The sequence below is a fragment of the Lutra lutra genome, chromosome 2 (assembly GCF_902655055.1).
Source record: "Lutra lutra chromosome 2, mLutLut1.2, whole genome shotgun sequence".
NCBI classification, from domain to species: Eukaryota; Metazoa; Chordata; class Mammalia; order Carnivora; family Mustelidae; genus Lutra; species Lutra lutra.
In genome coordinates this window covers 108,965,556-108,991,297 of record NC_062279.1, presented here as the reverse complement: position 1 = coordinate 108,991,297, position 25,742 = coordinate 108,965,556, and the positions used below count along the sequence as shown (strand labels likewise).

The window sequence follows — 25,742 nt, the reverse complement described above, 5'->3', positions numbered from 1 at the left end:
AAATTTCCCATCAGCTGTGGGAAATCGGGCAAATCTTTATGACAGCCTTAAAGTCTGTATAGGGTTTGTTTTTCTTTTTTCTTTTTTCTTTTTTTTGGGGGGCAGGTTATGTTTCAAGTTTTTATTTAGATTCTAGTCAGTTAATATCTAGTGTAATATTGGATGGGATTTTGACAAGGAATGGACAGCGGGCATGGAAGGCTGAAGAGATAACCAGACAAGGATGTGCTAGACATCAGGAGCCTGGAGGATTGCAGGGAGGTCATGAGGGCTAAAGGTCTCTTTAGAGACTGAGCCACAGGTTTTGACTTGCAGGTCCAACTGAGCCTCGGTTTGGTCAAAATAAGATGTCATTCCCTTTGATAGAGTAAAAGTGAAGTTTTAAACTTCAGTCAGTCCATCCTGCTGGGAGTGCCTGAGTGCTCTAAGAGCTATATTTCTTTCTCCAGCATTTCCAGTGCCTCATTTGCATAGATGCCGTAACCCTTAAAGTTTTGTGACTTGGTTGGTAAAGTTTATTTATCCTTGTTACAGAAAATGTAGGAAATGGGTGATCCATATAAATTTTAGAGTAGCTTGTCATGAATAATGTCTAAAGACACTCAGAATTGTAAGGAAATCTTGAGTACTTCAGGCAAATATTTTGTGTAATTACTCAATACTTCAATGATTTTTGAGTCCTTATTGAATAAATATAGATAACATCTTTATTATTGTTAGACTTTGTTTTTGAGACTATATTCCTACAACTAAGTCTAAAGAAATAGATAAAATAACTAAAATAAAATAACAGCATGTTTCAAGAAACTGTTAAAACAGTTCTGGTAAAACCTATAACCACAGATCAACACATCATACGTTCTACTAATTTACAAAAGCATTTGTGCAATTGAACATATTAAATAGAGTTCAGAGAGTGGTATGTCACAAAAGTAATGTGGAAGAACAAAATATTTATATCTAACAGAGATATGGAGACTACTACCTACACACCTCCCGTATCCTCACTTTCCTTCTTGATACATGACATGTCATAGTGTGTCATTTTAATCACTCTCTTGCATACACCTGCAAATGCTCTTCTTCCTCTCTCTTGCCTAGCCTGGGGAAACCCAAGCCTGGCAAAATACAACTCACCCTCTACTCTGCACCTGCACCCACATCACTAAAGAAGGAGGACAAAAACAACCCAGTTAATTGGTTTCATTTTAAATTCACACCACTAATCTCACAAGGATCCACCATGCTTCCTGGACCCCTGATCGATGTTCATAATCCAGTGACTGTCTGTTTCTTAGTTATTTCAAAATTTTTTTGCTCCTGAATCCTCCAGCATCTCCTATACACTTAACTTTGTTGATACCTTGTTTCTTATTTCCCTGAGAAAATAGAAGCAATCAGAATATAGCTTCCATACATTCCCACCAGCAGATCTGATAATTTACTGACATATATACCCTCCTCTCTTCCTGTTACAAGGGATCAACTACCCCTTCATTTGTGCAGTTAAGCTAATATCTCTGCCTTGCTCAAGGCATTGTTCTTGCAATTGTCTCCCTCCCAATCAGTGATTTTTCCTCCTTACTGGATAATTCTATTGGCATAAAGTGAAGCCATATCTTCCATCTTAAACAGCAATAACAACAACAAAAGCAACTTCATTGACCCCGTACCTTTACCCAGACACTGTTGTATTTGTTTACTCCCACTGCCCTTTACAGCAAAACTCATAGAAAGAGTTGTCCACAGTCACCAAAATATTGTTTTCTCATTCTCTCTTAAATCTAACAAGGCATTCATCTCTACCACTCTGCTGGAATCATTTTTGTCAAGATCACTGATTATCTTTACGATGACAAATTTAGTAGTTAGGGTTCTACTGGACTAGAACTGGACTATATTCAACACACTTGATCACTCCCTTCTTGTAGCACTTTCTCTTCTTATCCCCTTGCTTGACATAACTCTTTCAAGGCACTCCTCCTACCTCACTGGCCTCTCCACAGCCTTGCTTATTATTTTTCTTCTTCATGGTCAGTACCTGTTTGGATGCTCAAAGGCTCAGTCCTTGGACCTTTTTTCTTCCTTGTTTTTATTTATATTGTAGGTGATCCCATATAATTTCATGGTTTTATGTATTATCTATATCTCAATGGCTCACAAATTTATATCTCTATCCTGACGTCTTCTATGAATTCAAGTCTTGGATATCCAACCTTCTACTCAACATCTCCATTGGGTGTTTCATAGAAATCTCAGACTTAACATGTCCTAAACCAGTTCCTGAGCTGCTACTCTGCAAAGCTAATTTTCTCACAGCCATCCCCCATCAGGAAATGGCATCTCCATTCCTTTACTTGTCCCAGGCAAACCTTGGACTCATTCGTAACTTCTCTTTTTTTCCACACACCCTCACCCTCTTCAATCTATCTGCAAATCTGGCAGTTACTTGAACACCCTATCTCCCCCTTACTGGTCTCTCCACTTGCTGTTCCTTTTCCCCCTTTTCTTCTGGTTAGACAGTCGTTCTGTGACCACCCTATAAAATGACACCCTCCCACTGAGTGGCTCTCATAGCCTCCTTATCCTTGTATGTTTTTCTTAGCTGTTACCACCACCTGCAGCATTTTTTATAAACATTCTCTTAACAGTCTTATCTCCCCCAACAAGAATGATAGCAGGGACTTAGTTTTATTCACCATATTCCTAGTACCTAAATAATGCCTGGCAACCTGGGGGTGCTTAACAAATGTTAGCTGAGTGAATAAACACTCAGCCTCACTCTTCCCACACTCATCACACAGCCAGCAAACTACAGAGTCCTGTGAGATTTAGGGCATGGAATACCTCCATTTTCTGTCTCTGTATATCCAAATGTATCTGTATCTGTCCTCACTTTCTCCTCTTCTCAGACAAAATGATGCCCCATCTCCTGACCCTTATTCTCTCTTTCTTTGTGTTCTCTTACATATTTATTTTTCTCTACAAGCTGTTTCTTTTTCTCTTAGCTATGTTTTCTGTCAGTTTTGTAAACATTTTCAAATCTTTTCTCACGTTACCAAAAAAACAACAACAACAAAAAAAACCTCAGCCTTGTGTCCCTTTTAGCTACTATCCTATTTCTTTTCTTCCCTCACACACAGTTGTTCAAAAGAATTGTCTACACAGGTTGGCAAATTGTTGGTACACATACTTTCTACTTTTTACCCTTTGGTGGTTAATCCAAGCACCTTTCCCAATCAGAACCTTCTTGTAACCCATCACTCCAGGCAGCCATTAATGACCTATCACACTTGACCTTCAGATGACAGCCACTTGCCATCTAAGGAGGTTATTCTTGTCTTAATTTCCTCACCTCACTGCTCAATTAATTACATGAAAGATTCTGACTTCCTATTGGTTAAATGCAATGGACTCTTTTTGGTCCTCATTTTAATTTCTCTTTTTGAAATTCTTTCCAATCTTGACTTCTATAACTCTAGTTTGCTGCTGTTTTTAATTCTTTTCCTCCTGTTTCCTTTATGGGACACTGTTCGTCTCTTGTTCCTGAAATATTTCTATTTCTCCACCCAGGGGTATATTTCTCTTATATTGGGGTGAATGATTCAGTAGAGAATTGATGGGTAGACTTAAGGAAGTCTGTGTGTGTGTGTGTGTGTGTGTGTGTGTGTGTGTGTGTAAAATTTTAAGTGTTTCATGTACGAATATTTCTCATAGCAACAATAACTTTTTATTCAATTCAAAAAAGGGTTAAGGATCCCTTCTTCATGCTTCCCTTTGGGGGGAATCTCTTCCAAACCCATGGCTTCAGTCACAAGCATCATGCAAATGAGAACACAAAAGGGTTCAAGTCAGACCCATGTTCATATTCCAGCTTCCCCTTTTAGAAGCTGTGTAATTTTGGGGACCCTATCCTCTCTGAGACTTGGATTGTTCAATGACAAATGATCCCTAATTTGCAGGGTTATTGTAACAGAGGTGTCATTTATAATGTTTTTGGTGTCTTATGGTAGTCTGTAAGTAGTAGTTATTACCTTGTAGACCCAAACATCTTGGATCTGAAGGCACATGAGCGTCTCAATTTACAAGACCTCTTTTCCCCAGTTTTAAAATAAGTTTTCATATTTAGGGTTCTTTTTCGCTGGAGCAATAAGCATTATGTAACTCAGGCATTATGAACTTAACTACTCTGTTAGCACTTATCTGTTAATGCAAAACATCTAGAAGAGGCAGCTCTAGAGTACACTGTTAACACCCTTCTTTTGCACACTATTTAGAAAATTGGAATTTGACACCGACATAAATTTAATAAGCTTGATAGATGTTTATAAATTCATTTTCAGTATTTATCTGGAATAATCAGAATAGCACACTTTTAAAGATGTTAATAAACATTTTTTTTCTATTTTGGAGAAATCAGTTTAAGATATATATACAATAAAAATTGACAAGGTAGTAAAAGATGCCTTTGCATTCTTCAAAAAGCATGTGTTTTTAAACTATAGAAGCTGAGCAGGTGTCTGTCCTCACATGTATTCTGTATGTTTATTGTGTCCTACCAAACATATGTTTGTAAAACTTGTCATTTATTTAGACCTTGAGAGCCCTTCCTGATTGCATGCCAGTTGGTGAAAAGACTTGGATATGTATTATGTTTTAGAAGTTTGATACACACACTGATAGCCTAAAGCATAAATTTTCCAAGTAACTCCATGAAATAACACAGCCAAATCCCCAAAACTTTGCAAAATAGCAAAGGTTCTAACAAACTTTGCCTAATTGGGATCCTGTACTATCTGGATCCATGATTTCCTATAATCAGGTGATTGACTCTGGAACTCTCCTGCCCCCTTCCCTACTCTTAATCTACTCATAACAGTGATGTGGGACATACACTGAAAGTAAATTCAAAACCTTTGCTTATCGAATTTTGAAGAATAGTTTTAATACTTTTACAACATTCTTCCATGTAATTAAAAAGAGCCTGAATTAGGAGAAGTTGGAAATGGAATTCAAAATTATGGACCTAGATCTTTGAATGAATGAATTTAGTATGGAAAAAATTTAACAACCTAATTAAGATTCTGTTTAAAAGTTTTCTGTAGTGAATTAAGTATTGTGTGATAAATATTTTTTAAAGATTAAAAATAAATATTTTTTAAAGATTAAATATTTTTTTAAAGATTTTATTTATTTATTTGACAAACAGAGATTACAAGTGGGCAAGAGAGGCAGGCAGGGAGAGAGAGGAGGAAGCAGGCTCCCCACTGAGCAGAGAGCCAGATGCGATCAGAGGATCATGACTTGAGCCGAAAGCAGAGGCCTTAACCACTGAGCCACCCAGGCGCCCCTGATAAATATTTTTACAATCAAGACATGGGGCTAGTAACGTTTTGACCAGTATAGAAACCTCTAAAGATGGAATAATTACCTATAAGTCCACTCCCCAGAAGTATACATTTTCCTCTCTTCCTCCTCCCACCTCTCATTCCCTCCCTTCCTTCCTTCTTTCCTTTCCTTCATAGAGATAGAGTTACAAATATAGGTCTGAGTGAACACATATGTACACACATGTACAATTGTATCGTAAAAATGTATAATCTGTGTTTTATATACCACAATATAAGTAAGTAAAATATATTAAATTCATAACTGGAATAACTGATTTTTCAGTGTTATATCATAAAGAAATAATATATAAATAAATATAAATATAAAATAAAAATAAAATATAAGTGAAAATAAAATACAAAAAATACAAATGTATCTGTATATTTATAAATATTTCAATATGTATATAGAAATATGTAAGCAAAAATTCAAATCAACCTCAGGAGAATGGTAGGAATCCAATAAATTCTAACATTGTAAATTAATGTAGACTCCTTATCTTTCTTACATTTAGTCTATGAAATTTTTAATGACAAAACATGCACATGATAAAATTCTTTACTTTTCTATGTTCTCACTATGAGCATTTAATCTTGAAAAGATAAATATGGTATTGTGTTAGAAAATATAATAATGCTTTTTAATTATTGTGAGGATACGTTAATCTGTTTGTATATAAGAGTAAATCTTTAAGTTATGTTATTTAATTATGAAAGGCAAATATCATGGAAGAAATCTTCCATTTTTTTAAAAGATTTTATTTATTCATTTGACAGATAGAGATCACAAGTAGGCAGAGTGGCAGGCAGAGAGAGAGGGGGAAGCAGGCTCCCTGCTGAGCAGAATGCCTGATGTGGGGCTTAATCCCAGGACCCTGAGATCATGACCTGAGCTGAAGGCAGAGGCTTTAACCCACTGAGCTACCCTGGTGCCCCAAATCTTCCTTTTTTAAAAAAAGATTTATTTATTTGAGAAAGAGAAAGAGGGAGAGTACCTACACAAGTAGGGGGAGAAAATTTCAAGCAGACTCCCTGCTGAGTGTGGAGCCTGACATTGGGCTCGATCTCACAACCCATGAGATCATGACCTGAGCCAAAATCACCAGTCAGACACTTCACTGACTGAACCAAACAGGCACCCCCAAATCTTCCATTTTGAATTAATTTTTGTTTTCTTTATATTGAACCCAACCAAACCATCTCCATGTTTGCTCTCACTCTCTCAAACTTTAGAAAGTGTATACCCACCAGGCTTGAAACTATAGCTTTTTGTTTCCTCTGGAGTAGAATATGGCATTTCTTTCCCAGAATTAAAACCACCAGGGATTAAATAATTTTTAAAAGAAAACTTTAAATTGAAATACTCTTATCTAAGTAGTATTATGTGTATGTGGCTAAAGTAAGAATTATTAATATCTATCCTGTAGGGTAACACAACAGGCAGTATAAATTATGAATAATGTTTATTTCAGTCAAGCGTGTAAGTCCTTGGAAGCATGAGCAGCTTTCAGACATTGAAAGATTATGCAGTCTTTGCTAAGTCATTTTTTAATTAATACACATAATCCATAATGCTTTATTTCTTCAATTGCTTTTCTCTGTAGTATATCATTTGCATGTTAATTTGTTTTTAAAATTAATAGACACTTTTTATCTAAACTTGAATTAGCGGAATGAATTGTTGGTATTGGTTTTATAAGCTACTATAAATTGCCATGCTGCATTTGTATGGCATTTTATAATTTACAAAGTAATTGAATATAATATTCTCACATTAATTGGCTATGGGGCTTAATCAAACTAGGGAGTGATTTTTCTTCAGGATGGAACTCTCATGCCTTTTGTTCAGTGGCATGTGTATAGTTAGGTACGTCCTCCTTTGAAGCCTCCACAGGCTTCTTTCTTAGTTCCATCTCTCTTATCTGAAGATGATTCCATTGAGAGGAAAGACCTCATCTTTGACATAGATGTGTTTATTCTGCAGGGACCAGAAGCAAAGAGGCTATTAGATTGAGAAGGTACATTTTGAAAATCTAATCCTGTAGTGTAAGAAGAGTAGACTTATTAACAGTTCCTTTGAGATACTGGAAATCATGTCTTTGGACTAGTCAAAATAGCCTCACCTCTTAGGAATTTAATAATTGTTTCTGAAATACCTTTTAACTTGGGCACTGGGATACTGGGGAAGAAATGTCAACAAGCTCATCATGTGTGGAGGATGGGCAAGATGCCTCTTTTTGGTACTACAGGGGTAGAGCATATCTGCTCCACTTAGTGACACAGACTCTAGGTCAGACTGCGATACTTGAAAGGTTGAGGGATCCCACTGAGATGGCTTTATGCTAAGATCTATGGGTCCTCAAAACATCCTGCCACCAGAACAATCCTGCTTCCGCTCAGAGTTCCTATCATGTCATTCTAAAGCTTTACCTGGATGTCTACTTTAGATGCTATTTTCACCCGAAAAGAAAAATAAACTTGACGTCCAAATGTGTGGATTTAAGACTTATAAAGAGAGAATGAAATTACAGTCATCATCTTCCAATGATCTTTTTAGGTAGTAAGGGCTCCAAAATGCAACACTTAGAAGTTATTATTTTGAAGTGTTTTCTTTCAATTCAAGAAATTGGAACGAATCTGCATCTGAGGGTACTAAATGTAGTAGCAAGTTTGGGATTGTTAAGGATGAGTTTCTAAGTTATTGAAGTAATTTCTTTCTAATTATCTTGAAGCAGAGGTAGCAACTTTTAGAGTTGCATGAACAATACTAATATTCCCTCAAGTTTTTGTAAATGAGAGTATTTTTATTTCAGAATTTACCACAGTAAAGATGTATGTGGGTCTGTTAACCTAATTACTATTTCAAAGTAAGATTGTACTTTAAAAGTACAAATTTGTGTCCCTTGGCTGTGCATGTGTTAATGGGAAAATGGCATTTTTCCCATCTGAAAAGGAGTGACACAGATTTACCACCCATAAAAAATATCATGTAGTGAAACTAATTGCCTCAGTCAGAAATCTAAATGGCTTTGTCGGTTTAGAGAAGGATGTTAGCACTTTCTGGCAGCAATAATTGTGATAACAGCCTAACCGAGAACCGTTAATATGGCTCTTTAATTGCCTAAAGTAACGATAGATACTTAAGTGATATGTCATCTCATTTATCATGCTCCATTGTGGTTTATTTGCCTCACAAAACTTTCAACTTGCTTTGAACACTTTTCTGTCAGGCATCAGCTACTGGCTGATTGTTTTCCACCATGCTGTTCTGATTACCACTTTTTAAAATCACTCCTCCTGCTGTTTCTTTTTCTTCACGCTGGTGCCTTAGCTGCCTGGAGGGCATTGTATCGATCTGTTGACATAGAGTAAATCAGTGACTCACAGAGCTCAGCCTTCTCTACCTTTGCATCTACTTTTCAAACTTCAGTATTTCTGTGATTTAACCCTTGGGATGGCTCTTGATTATCCTAGATTTGAGTTTTCGAAACAGCTTGGTGATTTGCTTGGGGAAAACGTCCTTTTAAGGAATTCCTTGTTTAAAAATTCAGCGTAAGTTGTATTTTGTAAACCTTAGTCGTAATTTATAACTATTTATTAGGAGTGTGTTTTAGAAAACCGAATAAAATTAACTCTCACAGTTGATTACTAATAGCATTCACTATCCGTAAATTAGAATAGACTAGAAAATACCCACAAATGAATGAGAATACTTGGATTTCTCAATGAACTACTCAGAAGCGGCTTAAAGCAATTCTGAGATATTTCTTTCATGATTGGTGTGGAAAAAGTCTTCATGGCCAGGGTCCTCAATCACTACGGAGTTTCTGCTCCCTGTTCCATCACTTTTGGGCTCTTGTCCAATCTCCTTCTTATGCTCTGCACTCCCATAAGGGAAGCTGCCACTGCCATGCCCACTGAACCTGTCCTTTGATCACTTTCCTCATTGATCCACATAGCTCTATTCAGAAGACTACAAGACTCCAGCCATTAGACTGTTACCTTACAGTATTCTAGGTATCTGTTGGGGAATCTTTGTTACATCCCACTGAGTGAGAAGATTTGAGGTAGTCAGTCCTGGAATCTTGTGTAAGGCTTACACTGTGTAATCCATGTTTTAAGGAGACTTAATCAAATTTGTCAAGTTATATGCATTGCTTTGGAGGGAAGCCTGTCTACCACCCTCTTCCATCCCTCCTTTTCATGTTCCCCACTATGTATACACACACACACACACACACTCACTCACTCACTCATGCACACCACAGACACTTGAAATTTGCATCATACATTGTAGTAGTCTGAGTCTCCTGGTACTACATAATTTTTAATACTTATGTAAAAGTCAACTTTTCAATTTTACTGTCACTTATTGATTGTTTTCACCACCACTAACATAAAATCCAGAACCTAATGTGTATTTGTTTATAGTAACATAAATATGTGCATACATTATGCTGAAATCTTTTGTTCAGTGCAATGGCAGGAATGCCACATTTTAAAAAAGGTTTTATTTATTTATTCAAGGGAGAGAGAGCATGAGTGAGAACTTGGGAGAGAGCATAAACAGTGAAGAAGGGCAGAGGGCGAAGCAGACTCACCATTAAGCAGGGAGCTGAAGGCAGGACTTGATCCCAGGACCCCAGGACCATGACCTGAGACGAAGGCAGACACCTAACTGACTGAGCCACCCAGACACCCCAGGAATGCCACATTTTAAAGATAGACAGGAATAGTCTGTCATGCATAGAACAATTGTAGGAATCAAACAATCTCAGCAATGATGCTAAACTATTCTTTTGTCGAAAGTATTTCTGATTTTAGACAATCCTACCTTTGTGTTTTCAACAACAACAACAACATATAAAAGATCTAATGTGTTCTGGATTTCTCTAAAAGATGCATGTTCAGGGATGCCTGGGTGGCTCAGTTGGTTAAGCAGCTGCCTTCGGCTCAGGTCATGATCCCAGCGTCCTGGGATCGAGTCCCACATCGGGCTCCTTGCTCATCAGGGAGCCTGCTTCTCCCTCTGCCTCTGCCTGCCATTCTGTCTGCCTGTGCTCTCTCTCTCTCCCTCTCTTTCTCTCTGACAAATAAATAAGTAAAAATCCTAAAAAAGAAAAAATTAAAAGATGCATGTTCACATTTCTGAGTTTGCAGTAGTTTGAAATTTTAGGAAGGTCAGAGGCTTAAAGCATCCAGAGAGAGAGAGGCAGAGTATAAGTGGGAGTGAGCACATATTGTAATCTCGTCCATTACATGGCTTTGGGAAGATCTGCATTCACATGGAGGCAGGGCTCTCCACCTACCTTAGGTTCCCCAAGTTCAGCGCTAATTTTAGGGTTGTCTGTTACCCTCAAGATCCTTAGCTGACCTGGTTTGTATACAAGTATCAGTTAAAAGGCTGGGTGCCTGCTGGTCCTGGCTCTACATCTCTAAGCAGAGATTCACGCTGTTGCTTGCAGTCAGGAGTGGTTGGGAAGTTTAGAGCATCCTCTCAGTTGAAGGGTGCCCTGATACCGTTGTGGATCAGATTTGGGTTTAAATTCTCTCTTTTCCACCTATTGGCTGTGTGACTGTTGCTTTATTTCTATGAGCCTCAGTTTCTTCATTTGTAAAATGCAGAGCTGTCATAAGGAATAAATGGACTAACATGTCCAAACGTGCCCAGTACTTGGAAAGTACCACCACTAGCATACAGGATTGCTGTGAGTAATATCCACAGTAAATGGTTTGATTAGATAAAACCTGGCAAACTACATTTTCAGACAAAACTCTTAAAAATCATCTGTTCTATTCCCAGTCAGTTAGAGAATAAGTACCTAGAGAAATTCCAAGCCTGGAGAGGGTCTGAGAGAGACAGAGTAAGAGAAGGAGAGAGGGAGGGGGGCAGAGAGAAAGAGAGTGTTCTTTGGGAGTTGTATTAGTTCTGTGCTTTCTAGATGGATACCCAGTGACATACAGCTGGTATAATGAAATTGTACGTTATTAATTTATTTTTAAAGATTCCTTAACTTGATGTACACTTTTTCTTTCATCTCTTCTTATATGAAACCCAATTAGAGAAGAAGGTGATGTGTAATCAATACTTTTATTCACAGGTGATTTTCCTTGAGAAGCATTTACAGTCAATGCTGCTTTGAAATTTTTGTTAGCTTAAAGAACAGAAAAGTGCCATTCAAACCGAATTAGATCGTCCAATGGTTCCGTGAACTATCGACCGAGTGAGGAGTTCTGATGCACTTTAATTGAGCCTAAAGCTTCTTATATTCTTTTAAAATGCCCTTAGGTTGGATTGTACAGAGTAAAAGATAGGTGTTTATTTTCAAAATTGACTTAAAGGATTATTGAAACAATGAGAACTCCAAAGACTCAGGGAATTCTAAAACTAAAAATATCTGCCTCTTTTTTTCTTGTCATTGTGCTCTTTGAATAGGTAGCTCATAGTAATAGTCTGTGCTAGAAGGCCCTCTGTTGAAGTAACCCAGTCATTATGATAACATAGTTCACCTCTTACCTTTTTTTTCTCTCCAATTTAACTCTAGCGCATACTAAAGCCCCTGAGTCATTTTGGAGTTAATATAAAACAGACCATGATAGCAAGATTTCAGATAAATAGCATAGAACTAAAATAGCAAGATATAATATGATTTTTCAAAACCACAATGTAAAATTTGTCAGTACTTAGGTCTATGATCTTCAAAAACATTTGGTAAAGACTTTCAGAACTAGTTTAAGTTTTGGTAGTGAAAATCGTCACTTAAAAAGAAAATTTTATAATTGTTTTCCTCTTTTCTTTTTTTTCTTTTCAATTTCAGGGTCAACCTGGTCCTCAGGTAAGTGAACTCTTTCCTAATAAATTAATTTCAGTTTAGGTTTTCCTCCATGTGGAGATTTTTCTGCAATTCTTTTCAATGGCTATAAAAAAAGCTATGAACCAGTAATCATGACACTACACAGTAGACCAAATATTTCCCAGGAGTAAAGCTCTGGGGCCTCTGCAGGGTTTGTGAGCCACATCAGCTGTTGGGCCAGATGGCAAATTTAACAACGTACTATCATACAAAGCAAAACTCTAAACTGATCTAAAACAGTGCCACAGGACTTTAATGTAAGAATAAATGACTTAGATGTCGGGTATGAACTGGTTTGCGTTAGGTACTGATTAATCACATACTAATAATGTTGCCGTAAATCCACACAGACTGACTATTTAGACAGTGATCATACCAGTGACTTTTGATTCATTACAGGCAGATATTGAATTTGATCTACATTTTCAATATAAACCAACTGCTGAAGACTTGATTTATAATTAAATGTGAATGCAGTCAACAGAAAAATCTTTAGAGCTATAAATCCTATTGAAGAAAATGAGGAAATTTTAGGAAGGGGAGGAATGTGTAGGAAGATGAAAGTATAAAAGAAGGGAAAGAAATGAAGAGTCAGAAATGAAGAGTCAGTAAAAAACAACACACTCAATATTAATACTGTTTGTGGTCTGTAGGGAGCTATGGAGAAGGGAAATCCATTATTAATGTTTTTACCTTTAACACCATAGTACCCATAAATAACATAAATATTTATTGAATTTCTCTTATGTCTCTTTCCCCTTGGCTATTTTTGTCCTAGACTATTTAGTAAATAAATAATTTTCATGATATCTTTGTGGGTCAATATCCAAATTGTTGTGGGCTAATTCTCATACCAGACCATGAGGATATTATTTATCGTTTTTATGAGCTCAGTGTCTAAGTCTATCTAGCAAAATAAACAAAGAAACCCACGTACTTCAGTAGAGCAGTCCTTTCCATACCACATTCATGAGAGAAAGTTTGGTGTGTAATTAACTTATACTCTTATCAGAGAATACTCTTATTATTTGTGATTTCCACACTTGCTTTCTAAGTTGGCTCAATTATTGGAGGGAAAAAAACCCAGAAAAGAAAGTTGTAGCTTATTTACCAAATTTGGAACTGCTACATTGTAATGTGATGACGTCAAATATAAGGTGCTTGCATGCTTTTATTTTATTTAATGCTTATAACAGTCCTGCTGTTGTATACATGTGCGTGGGCGCGTGCGCGCGCACACACACACACACACACACACACACACACACACACAAATTGGAAGAGATCCATGACTCACATGGGGTAACACCATAAAACTGGGGGCAGAAGTCAAGAATGTCTGTAAAAACCTCTACACTCAGCTCACAAATGAAGACGAAAAGGTAAGATAGCAGAGGATAAAAGAAGTTGGAGTGCTGGTTTAGAGATTATTATAATCTGTAAAATATTTTAAGTATTAATAGGACCTCTGTCTTTGCTAGCATCACCTCTGCCTACCCTAAAGCAGTCTTTTAGATAAGGATTTGGGTATAAGTAATTTTTTTGGGAGACAATCCCAGAAAGCATTGTGAGGGCATGGGGGAAATGACAGGAGAGACATGAAGGCCAGAAAACAGATGTATTCCTGAGAAAGCTGTGAGAGATGGTAGAGCTTGTCTCAGAATTGCTCACTGAAAGGCTGGGGAGATTGATGTATTTATCTACTAATTTCCCTTTCTCTATTGTTGAGAATGGTGCCTGGGTGTTAACTCCCCGGCACTTCTGGTCTGGCCTAGGAGGTCCAACGCTCTCCAGCTGCTAGAGGAATGCAGGCAGCTGTAGGACGTGTGGGACCTGCATCCTTACACTGCCTTGGAGGGAGGCAGCGGTGAGGCTTGGCACCTACATCTGGAACAGCATCCAAGTACAAGAATCCTACAGACAAAACAGAGAGGGAAAAATTCAAATAGAGATATATAGACTTGGAAAATTGGACAAAAAGACAGCATTGAAAGCATATTAGTTAATGAGATATTAAAGAAAATAGCTAAGAAGAAGAACATGTTCATAATAAATCTTGAGTTTCTGCCACAGTTAATGAGCAGAAGAAAGATGATAAACCAGTGATAAACCAGCATAGGGAGCCAAGAATGGGCAGGACATTATGAATCACTATAACCAAGATTTTTTTTTTAAAGATTATTTATTTATTTATTTGACAGAGAGAAATCACAAGTAGGCAGAGAAGCAGGCAGAGAGAGAGAGGAGGAAGCAGGCTCCCTGCTGAGCAGAAAGCCCGATGCGGGGCTCGAACCCATGACCTGGGATCATGACCTGAGCTGAAGGCAGCGGCTTAACCCACTGAGCCACCCAGGCGCCCCTATAACCAAGATTTGAAAATATATCATGACACTTAAAAAATTAAAGTCTATCTAACTGCCTGTGCTTGAAAACGTTGGAATCTTTCAAGGAAGACAGAATTGGCATTTTAAAATAGTGACCTGCTCTGGTTTTCCTTCATCTTGGCTATCTGTTTGCCTTTAGTGGATACTTGAATCACATGATCATTATTTTCAAAATGTCTCCCTCTTGTCACAGCAAAAGGATAAGCAGTGGATTCAGGAAGAATTAACATGAGGGAAATGCAAAGCCCAGAGATAACTCACATCATCTTTCTAGGGCACAAAAAATAGGCAAAGAGTTTTGTTGGTATGTCCCCAAGGAAAAGTCTTGACCTAACCTCTTAACTCTATGTCATCATCATAACATTTTCAAAGAAACTTCCAAGTTTAGATTTTAACTTAAGTAATTCTTTTTTTTTAAGATTTTATTTATTATTTGACAGAGAGAGAGATCACAAGTAGGCAGAGAGGCAGTCAGAGAGAGAGGAGGAAGCAGGCTCCCTGCTGAGCAGAGAGCCCAATGCGGGGCTCGATCCCAGGACCCTGGGACCATGACCTGAGCTGAAGGCAGAGGCTTTAACCCACTGAGCCACCCAGGCACCCTAAATTAAGTAATTCTTAATGGAAGTTTCCATTTAGTGCTTAATGATTATTAACTATGTACTGATATTTTTATAAATTATAGATGTATTTTGATATACAGTCTCCATTTTATTTTCCCTACCACCTATCATAATGTATTACTTTCCCAGCCTCTAATCTACTCTGGGAAATTTCTTCTGCAAAAAGTAGAAATAAATAGGCTTTTACCTCCAAGAACAAATTTTGTCTCTAAAAATATGAACACATAGAAATGATGTAGTAAATGTGATTATCAATATGTACAGCACAGTTATAGTATTTTATACAATTATATCTTACATTACCATGTTACCTCAAATCCACTTTTTCCTGAGTAGATTTATATAAACTACACATTAAATCTGTTTAATATATATTTTTAATGTAGATAAAATGAATAAGCAAGCAATGTACATTTAAAACCTAAATTAGAAAATTTTTAGGGTTGTTAAATACTTGAAAGATTTATTTTATTTGATCAAATTTCTCTTAAAATATTCATGTTCTGTTTTTTGGTCTACTAAAAATGATTTTATTCACATATAGCATATATAGTGTATACAGGAACTTATAATTTGGGGTATGTCTTCCCTTTTTTCTTTCAATTCTTTGGTGACTTAAAATGATACCCAGTTTTTTTCTTGAAAATCTACTTCTTTAATTTCCCAAATTTTATAAGATTTCTGAGCTTAAATTCTTCAGAACTTATTTTTTGTTATTTATATATGTAAGTTTCAATGCAACCAAAGTGCCACATTCCTTCCCTGCTAATTCTGCTCCTCCCTTATCGCTGGTCTTCTTAGCACGTATTGTTAATTGTGGGGAAAGGGAAGAGCATGAGCTTTGTAAAACTTTTTCCTTACTCTCCCTCCCATCTCCCTTTGCAACTAGTTAAGGGAGAAAAAGGAAGAAGAAAGTTTGCTACCTAAACAAGATTTCTCCAAACAAGTTCCCTTAACCAGTCCTCAAACCCAAGTTTCTCTCCCGCTCCCTAAGTCATAACCATGTCACCGAGGGATGACTCCTTGGTTGGACTACCTACTGTACTAAAAATCCTTACTCTCACTGACTGATCCCAAATCCTAATTTATAGTGGATTTTCCATTAGGATAGCATTGCCAAAACATTTCTAGGGAACAATAAGAATTTTTTTTTTTTTTTTTTTTGGTGCATTAAGAGTAGGCTTTGTGGGTTGATCTGGGAACATAAACCATCTTTTATTAGGATTCCTGTGGGAAGATACAATCAGATTTCCAAACAACCAACTTCCTAAAAATGGGTTGTCAATGTTTGAGCTGAGGGATTGCACCTCCTTTAAAGTTGGCTAAAGAACTTGGACAGAATTATAATCAGCAACTCATTTTTCATGTGTAAATGTTTATGTCAGTAAAGTGTTCTTGCGTAGGTTGAACATTCCCATGTCATCTTATTCATGGTATTCAGTGCAAGTCTCTCCCTGAGAGAGGGAAAGGCAAGATTCTGCTTCTTTGGTATCACGCCTTCTTTAGTTAGGAGTTCCAGATTAATAAGGTTTTATTTTGTAGACTGATGGTAGAAAGGGAAAATGTCTATTATTCAAGGAGTTCTTCTGATGATCTTCTGAAAGCCGAAGACAGCTTAGATGGATTTAACTTAGATTGTTAAGAAATTGTGAGGCCTGCAAAGCTAAATGGCAGAGATAGTGTGAAACTGAATATGAAAATAGGCCTTAGGGAAGAGAGGTGAGTCTTTGCATTTACCTAAATGGGTAAGCAAATGGTTCTTGACAAGGGAAATGAGATGGTGAAAGCATATTAGGAAGAAGGGGGGGGAAGGCAATTCTAGCAGCTGTAGTTAAGATGGGAAAAGAGGTAGAGAAATGAATGGAGAGGTTGCTGCTCTGAATCCATTGTATCAAAGGAAATCAAATCCTTGGAGAGGAAAAAGCATGGGATAGGGTAAATAATGTCACAGAGACTGGGGAAAAGTGGTTGGGTAAGAAGAGAAAAAATAAGTGATGAGAGAGCAAGTCAGGGAAGAAAGGAGGAAGGAAATGAGAAAAAAGACAGATGCGTTTTTTGTATTTCAAACTAGAGGTCCTGAGAATTTTTTGGGAGGTGGGACAAAATTTATCTATTGAAATGAAAATCACCCTGCTATTTATTCATTAATTCATATGAACACAATTTAAGTCAATACCTTAAGGATTTATTTAGCTCCATGTAAAAGGCACAGCAATAAGGCTGTGAAATTGTGACAAAGAAGACAGATCCAGTCTTTGTTCCTTTGATGGTCTTTTATATTAATAGTCAAGGAGAGTGTTGAAGTTTCTCTCAATTTTTGCAGACCCGCCATTCCAAGGATGAGTCCAATTCCACCCAGAATCCTGCCCCCCACCTGCACATCTAATAATCTGTAGGTGTAATGGGGACCTTAAATGTGAGGCATTTAAGAAGACTCTTTTCCAACATGAAGATGACCCATTGCTCTAAGTGGGGCCTGGTGCCAGGCCTTAGTTGCAATGATTGAGGTCCTGCCCACATTCAGGCATCCCTGTTCTGATAGCTGAATCCAGGCTCCCCATGTCTACTATTCCCTGTCTATATGACGCTCTTCATCCCAGGTCCTCCTCTTCCTCTCCTCTCTCCTACCAGGTGTGAGAGTCAAAGTGCTCATGCTCTACCCAACCACAGTGAAATACCTCTAGCCCACTGCCTATCTGACAGAATCCCACATTTCTATGTCTTTTGATCCTGACTTCCCCATTTCCATTCTGCACACTGTGAGGGCATGACTGCTAACTGCCTGGCCAGTCATGCCTGCGAGGGTAGTGAATCAGGAAAGGGAACATGGCAGCTTTTTCCTGTCTTGATGGTGGAGATATCGAGGGGTAGGATGGAGAATAGCCATGGCCAGTGTCATTCCATATATGTCTGATGGATATAGTTTTTCTGTCACAGCTCTGATGATGTTGTTTTTCTGACTCCAAAACTTTAAATTTCACTATGATTACCACTTAGAGGCCAACAAAATCTAATTATTAGCCCAACATTTAAATCCTTGGATTTGGCCTGTTTTTTCTAGCCCTATATCCCACTAATTTTTCATTTAATGCTCTGAACACTATCCTTCATCCAAACCAAATATAGCCACATATTTTTTTTTTTCATTTGTCTTTTCTTAGAATAACCTTTTCTCAGAACTGTTTCCCTTTTAGATAGATATACTCAGATATACTCAGTTTCCTAGATATACTCAGTTTCAACACATCCAGATATGGTCACCTTTCATACTCACATGACATTTATTCCAGCAAGATATCTGCTCTCTCTTTTGTTGAATCCCCACAACACTTTATGTGTTCAGCTTATTTTTTTTAAAGATTTTATTTATTTGTCAGATTGAGAGAGAGAGAGAGAGAGAGTAGATGCAGGGGAAGTGGTAGGCAGAAGGACAAGCAAGCGCTCCCTGCTGAGCAAGGAGTCCAATGCGGGACTCAGTCCCAGGATTCCAGGACCATGACCCAAGCCCAAGGCAGACGCTTAACAGGCTGAGCCACCCAGGCATCCCTGTGTACAGCTTTTCATACTCCTTTACACTAGAGGGGTCATAGACAGCAAAGCCTAGATAGGCTGCACGTCAAACCCTAGGTTTTCACTTATAAGCTCTGTGACCTTGGGCAAGTTACTCAGTCATTCTGAGTCTCATTTTCCCCATCTGTAAAGCAGAGATAATAATTTCTTACCTCTACAGATACATACAGGAGTATTTAAATAAGATAATATAGATACAACTTTTAACGCAGTGCCTAGTAACATGACAGGCTCTTAGTAATATTAATTTCCTCCTTCCATTGTACTTTTTCCTCTTTCTATTATATTGTAGTCGTTTATACACATCCTTTCTCTCTCTTGACTCCTAGCTTTTATGGTCTTCAAGGGCAGAGCTATGCTTTCTCTCATCTTTAGTATCCTCCCTAACACTTCACTTAGTACCTGGTACATAGTAGATGTTCAACAAATATTGTTGAGTTATGAACAGTAAATGCAAGAGTTCAAGGAAAAGGAAGTTGAGGAAGAGAGAAAACTATCAGCTCTTCATGATTCTAAAGACCCTGTCAGTAATACCATGTGTCATCAATAATGCCACTTAAAATAGGCCTCTGAGGTTTCTAAGCTCTGAGATTTTACTGAAAATTTTCAATTTTAATATCTTACTTCCACTTGGTTTGGCAAGTTTGGATACCTTTGTTTCCTTTTATTATAGTAGTTTGTTTATACTGATATTTAATATTTGGTAAAATAAAAAGATTACTTTAACCCAGGGCCACACTTAAGATGTATTATGTAGATTTTAGCCATTTATTTGTAGGATTCAAGGCTTATCTTTAATTTTTAATAATCAAGACAGTTAAAGAAAGTAGTTTATGGTGGTTGTGTTTCATGCCACATTTATTTAACAAAAACATTCTTCCACTAATAAATACTTTAATAGAAATTATAGAAACTAGATTTAAAAAAAAAACCTCGAGTCACTCTTATACGCATTATAAAGATACGGTGGCCTTTTCTTCGCCTCCAATAACTGCATCAGCATGTTATGTAGAAGGTAGTGAGATACACAGAACCACTATATTAACTGAAAAGTACCCCTTCTATACCAGAGGCATTTCTTTTGCTTAAAATTTTCAGAATTTCAAAGCCCTCCTCATCACTCTCCTTTGGAGTTGCATGTGAACATAAAGGAGATATAATTCCCTTAGGAATTTGGAGGACTAATGCGGCATGTATGTTGTAATTCTGTATTACTCAGTGAGAAAAAAATGTAAGAGAAAACCATAAGCAAATACCATCAGACAACTGCACATGAAGGCGTGGGGCTTCCATTTGTATTTTTTCAAATGCACTTGAGAAGAAGTAGAAGATGTCACATTGCCTTTCCCCCCCCAAATCCTTTTTTGCTGTTTTGTTGTTGTTCTGACATTATCACTGCCATTTCACAATATTTTACTAAAATGTACAAGAATCAAGCTGTGTGTGTCTTGTAAGGAATTATTCCCAAATAAAATAGTGTATTTTGGGACAATATTTAACTTTCTGTTCATATGTTTTTAATTATATACTAAGCTCCTTCTAACCTAACACTTCAGCAATTCCCATATTTCATGTTTGTGTTCCAGTCCAGCCTTTTTCAGATCCATATAGTCTCACTTGGGGGCAGGGAGAGGACATGTACATTCTCCAAGAAATTTGAAAAGCGTGTGTGTGTGTGTGTGTGTGTGTGTGTGTGTATAGAAAGTATTTATTTTACTCAATTCATTATAGAACTATTATATTAAACTAGTAATGTATTCATTTGTGAATAAATTGTGCTAGATCTGAAAAAGCAGTATCATTCTCCACTATCTGTATTTTTTATGGTGGTTATATGATGAAGAGCGATTATAAAAGTCTGAACATTTTAGAGTTTTTGGTTTTTGATTAAGTAATTGGTTAATTGAAAGAGTCCCTGTACTCCATATGGCTTATACCTATATATATTTATACACTTAATACTATATAAATATAAATTTATAGGGGTGCCTGGTTGGCTCAGTGGGATAACCCTCTGCCTTCTGCTCAGGTCATGATCTCAGGATCCTGGGATTGAACCCCGCTTCAGGCTCTCTGCTCAGTGAGGAGCCTGCTTCCCCTTCTCTCTCTGCCTGCTGCTCTGCTTACTTTTCAGCTCTCTCTCTGTCAAATAAATAAATAAAATCTTTTAAAAAATAAAAACTAAAATATAAATGTATATACTATACACATAGTATAGCAGCTCATTTATTTCACTATCATCCATATATCTTTTTAAAACATGATTTGTATACTGAAACTTTGATTTACATATGCTGAAGTTATCAATCCCTTTTCTTTTTTTTGTATCTCAAAAATACCTATAAAATACCCATAAGCCTTCTTTATATGCTGTTGAAAATGCACATTGAGGGCGCCTGGGTGGCTCAGTGGGTTAAGCCGCTGCCTTCGGCTCAGGTCATGATCCCAGGTCCTGGGTTCGAGCCCCACATCGGGCTTTCTGCTCAGCAGGGAGCCTGCTTCCTCCTCTCTCTCTGCCTGCCTCTCTGCCTACTTGTGATTTCTCTCTGTCAAATAAATAAATAAAATCTTAAAAAAAAAAAAAAAGAAAATGCACATTGAATAAATGTCTACAATTGGGGCGGCTAGGCGTCTCAGTCGGTTAAGTGGCAGATACTTAACTTTGGCTCTGGTTGTGATCTCAGCGTTCTGAGATTGGTTCCACCTAAACATGGAGTCTTCTTGTCCCTCTCCCTCCTCCTGTGCCTCTGCCTGCTCTCTCTCTCTCTTTCTTTCTCTGTCTGCTTAAATAATAAATAAAATTTAAAGAAATAAAATAAATGACTACAGTTAATAATTCAGATTTAAAGATAATTTTATATATATTTGATGATGAAATGACTGAAACAACTGAAAATATCAGCTTTTAGCAGTCTGTTTTTAAAGGGAGCATACAGAATATGTTGAGTAGAGCTAAGGGAATAGGCTACATGGGCAGATACCTGTGTTTAAATACTGGTCATTTACAAACTGTATGACTTTGGGCAAATTATCTGTTTCTTTTCAGTTTTTCAGTGTAAAACAAAGGTGGCTGGCTTAATACATACATACTTAATATCGACTTAATGAAACAGAACAGTGTATGGGACATGTGTTATTATTCAAGTCTTATTTATGCACATGTAAACATCTGCATACAAACCCTGTCACATGAGCACTCACACTGACACAGCTGTGATGTCATATAACCGTTAAAATGGGACCTCATCTTTTGGAAAAATATCCAATAGAATAATAGCTTTAAGTTAAGTTGTTCAATTTTAAAATTAAGAAATTCGGGGCGCCTGGGTGGCTCAGTGGGTTAAGCCGCTGCCTTCGGCTCAGGTCATGATCCCAGGTCCTGGGTTCGAGCCCCACATCGGGCTTTCTGCTCAGCGGGGAGCCTGCTTCCTCCTCTCTCTCTGCCTGCCTCTCTGCCTACTTGTGATTTCTCTCTGTCAAATAAATAAATAAAATCTTAAAAAATAATAATAAAATAAAATAAAATTAAGAAATTCATGAAAAGTGATTATCACTACTAGATATGATTCTAGTATAGGATTCTAAAACAAATATTTCGTGCATACTTGTGTATTTAATTCTTTCTAAAGCTGGTGAGAGTTTTAGTTAAAAATACTATTCTTCAGAGAAGTAAAATTAATTCACTTTGAAATGTTTTAAACTTCAAAAAAATTGTGAATTTTCTGAAGTAATATTGTATAAATGTATGTAATTTCACATATATGTTTTTATGGATTCTTTGGTTTGATAATTTTGATATCCTAACCAAAATTGATATCCTAACCAAAATTCTTTTATTTTTCAAGATTTTATTTATTTATTTTTAAGAGAGAAAGCGAGGGAATAGGAGCAGTGATGGGGGGCAGGCAGGGTCGGGGGAGAGAAGCAGACTCCTCACTGAGCAAGAAGCCCCATGTGGGACTCGATCCCAGGACCCTGGGATCATGACCTAAGCCAAAGGTAGATGCCCAATCAACTGAGCTACCTAGGGGTTCCCTAACTAAAATTCATAATTGGCTAAATTTATTTTCTCTCTAAATATTTCTAGTCATATTTAATTGATTGCTTGTTTTAAGTACAGAATGTATTTATTGCACCATGTGGAGATTAAAATGGAGGAATGCTGTAAGATAGTAGGTAGAAAGATAGCTCCAGAAACATTTTATTCTACTTTCTTTCTTTTGGGTAGGCCACATTTAAACTTAGTTTAAATAATAACTATAAGAGATTCTACTACCTCCCGTAGTTAATATGAGCCTTTATACTTCAGGTTTATTTTTTTCAAATGGCCAGTATATTTAATGCTAACTATTTAATATTTAGATCAGGCATAATCTATTGTTATAATTCACATTAAGTAAATAGTCTTTCTATAAAAAAATATATTGAGGGGCACCTGGGTGACTCAGTGGGTTAAGAATGCCCCTTCTGCTCAGGTCATGTTCCCAGGGTCCTGGGATCGAGCCCTATATCAGGCCCCCTGCTCAACAGGGAGCCTGCTTCTCCCTCTGCCCCTCTCCTACTCATGCTCTCTCATGCTATCTCTCTCAAATAAATAAATAAAATCTTTTTAAAAAGTACACTGAGTTGAAAACAAATCAAAAGAGATGCATCCTTAATTGATAAAGTTGAATAAATACCAAGTATTATATAGTAAGAATAGTTATGACAAAATTTTAAAAAAAGAATACTTATGAAACAGTTCCCCTGAAACCTTTTACCTGGCAATCTGAACTATGGAGCTATTTGGAAAAGAATAAACACAGCGGGGGTTTCAGTTTCCAAAAGAAATCTTATTCTTGCAATAAACTCAGGGCCACCATTTACACTCGTGTACGTTGTATACTGTGCAAAGCTGTTCAGCAAACAGACAGGGAAGTCTGAAATTCAGCTCGTGCTTCACTTGAGCTCTGGAATGGGGCTGCATCTACCTGGAAGAAAGCCTCCTTATCTAATTCACACAGTCTCAGTGTAGACCATCAGGACCCTGAATGAAGTACATGCAACTTACTCGAAGAAAACAAACTGGTCTTAGTGGTGGGCATCAGGATCTGAGATGAGAACAGTGTGTTCAGGAAGAAATGTAGAGTGGGAGGTAGGCATAGTCCTGGAGAGAAGCCACAGCTGGGTGTGCAGTAGCATCTGAAGTTGTGGAAATGAGTGAGATGCCCAGAAATGTGTTATCGAGGGTAAAATAAGTCATGGGTGGAGGAGGGTTAGTTATGAATTACAGAGAGCAAAAGGAAAAGGAAGTTCTCCTACAAAGATGGTGGAAGACCCAGCAGAAGGCTTTGCCAGAGAAGCTAAAGGAGGAGCCATTAGCTCTGTGAACTATAGTCACCAGGTTTCCAACACTGAGTTTACTTAGAGACTTTAGTGGTCTGGTGGTTTTCAAGGCAATACTGCCGTGGTTTTAGGAATGACTCAGTATTGAAAATGCAGGAAGAGTAAAAATAGAACATTCTTTCTAAAAGTTGGGAGTCACAGGCAGGTAGATAGGAGCCAAAACATCTGTCCTTATTTGAGATGTGCGAAGAGATATGTATTTCATTGAGTAGAGTTCATCTTCAAGAGACTGTGCAAAGTTTTTTTTATTCCATTTACTATTAGTCTTTATTCTCTGAACTAGAGTTGTGAGTCAACAGATGAGAAATTATAGTGACCCCAAAAAGCACAACTTCTAGCTGAAGTCAAATATATCCTTATAAACATTCATTGGAAGCATTTTGGCCATACAGATATCTTTGGCTTTTTGAAAGTCAATAGGCTATTCAGGGAATACTAATTTTGATTCTGATAACTTCTTAGAGACCTCTGTTGGAAGAAATCTGATAATATATTTATTAATACTTACCATGTATAAGGTACAAGACCACATTTGAATTAGGAAGAGAAGAGTGGAAGGAAATAGTATTTATAGACCATATGTTCTTTTAATTACTTTCTACAACTCACATATGAGGTAAATATTGTTTGTTCCGTTCCACAAATGCAGAAACTGAGGGTCAGAGAGGTTAAGTGACCTGCCTAAGGTCATGTTTTAGTACATGTTAAAGCTTCCAAAGGCATTGTTAGTTATATTTCCCCATGTGCCTTTCTCCTTGCCCTTAGGGGCCCTGATAGCTTACTAGGAAGCACAAATCTTATGCCTAGCATGGTGAGCTGAGTTTTATCAAAGCCTCACAAGTGCTTTAGGAATTCAAAACAGGGAAAACATCTCCAAAGGAGGGTCAAGGAAACTTAGCGAAGAGAAGTCACTGAGATGAGCCATCAATGATGGGTCATAAATGACCGTGAGATTGTAGAGGGGTGGAGACAGGATGCTTACTGGAGTAACATTTGTAATGGGACTAACATTTCTTTCAGAAACTCAAATTTCTGCTGTAGTTATTTTTTTTTCTTTCCAAATAGCTCCATAGGTCACGTTGCCAGGTAAGAGGTTTCAAGAAGGTGTGTGATAACTATTTCAAGTCTAATGATACTTAAGGAAGCTTATTCAGTAGAAAGAATGGCAGAAACAGAGGTACAGCGGTGACAGCAGTGAAGGCTCCTCTGAGAACTGCTGATATTCCAGGCTGACTGGAGGACAGAATCCTCATGTTGGGGATTGGGGCAGGGGTGGAAGAGGGGATAAAACACAAAAGGAAAGTTAGGAGCAGATCATAGAAGACTTCGGACATAGACAGAAGTTTACACTTCAGTCAGTAGGAATCTGAAGGGTTGCTTAAAATAAAATTTTTAATTATGTAACTACTTCTTTGGGGAATTTTCACACATACTCAAAAGGAGAAGAAAATGGTATTATAAATTTCCCTGGAACTGTCACCCAGCTTCAGAAATTATCAGTGGCTAATATTATTTCATGAATTATTTTTCCCTTGTTTT

At 37.3% G+C, this 25,742-nt stretch overlaps 1 protein-coding gene across 5 annotated transcripts in view; it reads left to right on the top strand.

Moving 5' to 3' along the window:
• The window catches only part of COL25A1 (collagen type XXV alpha 1 chain), a 456,257-nt gene that overhangs the window by 268,937 nt on the left and 161,578 nt on the right, over window positions 1-25,742 (top strand). For all 5 annotated transcript variants that reach the window (XM_047718185.1, XM_047718182.1, XM_047718187.1 and 2 more), the window contains exon 5: window positions 12,209-12,226. In XM_047718185.1, coding sequence (XP_047574141.1) covers window positions 12,209-12,226 — 18 coding nt within the window. The remainder of the gene's footprint in view (window positions 1-12,208; window positions 12,227-25,742) is intronic.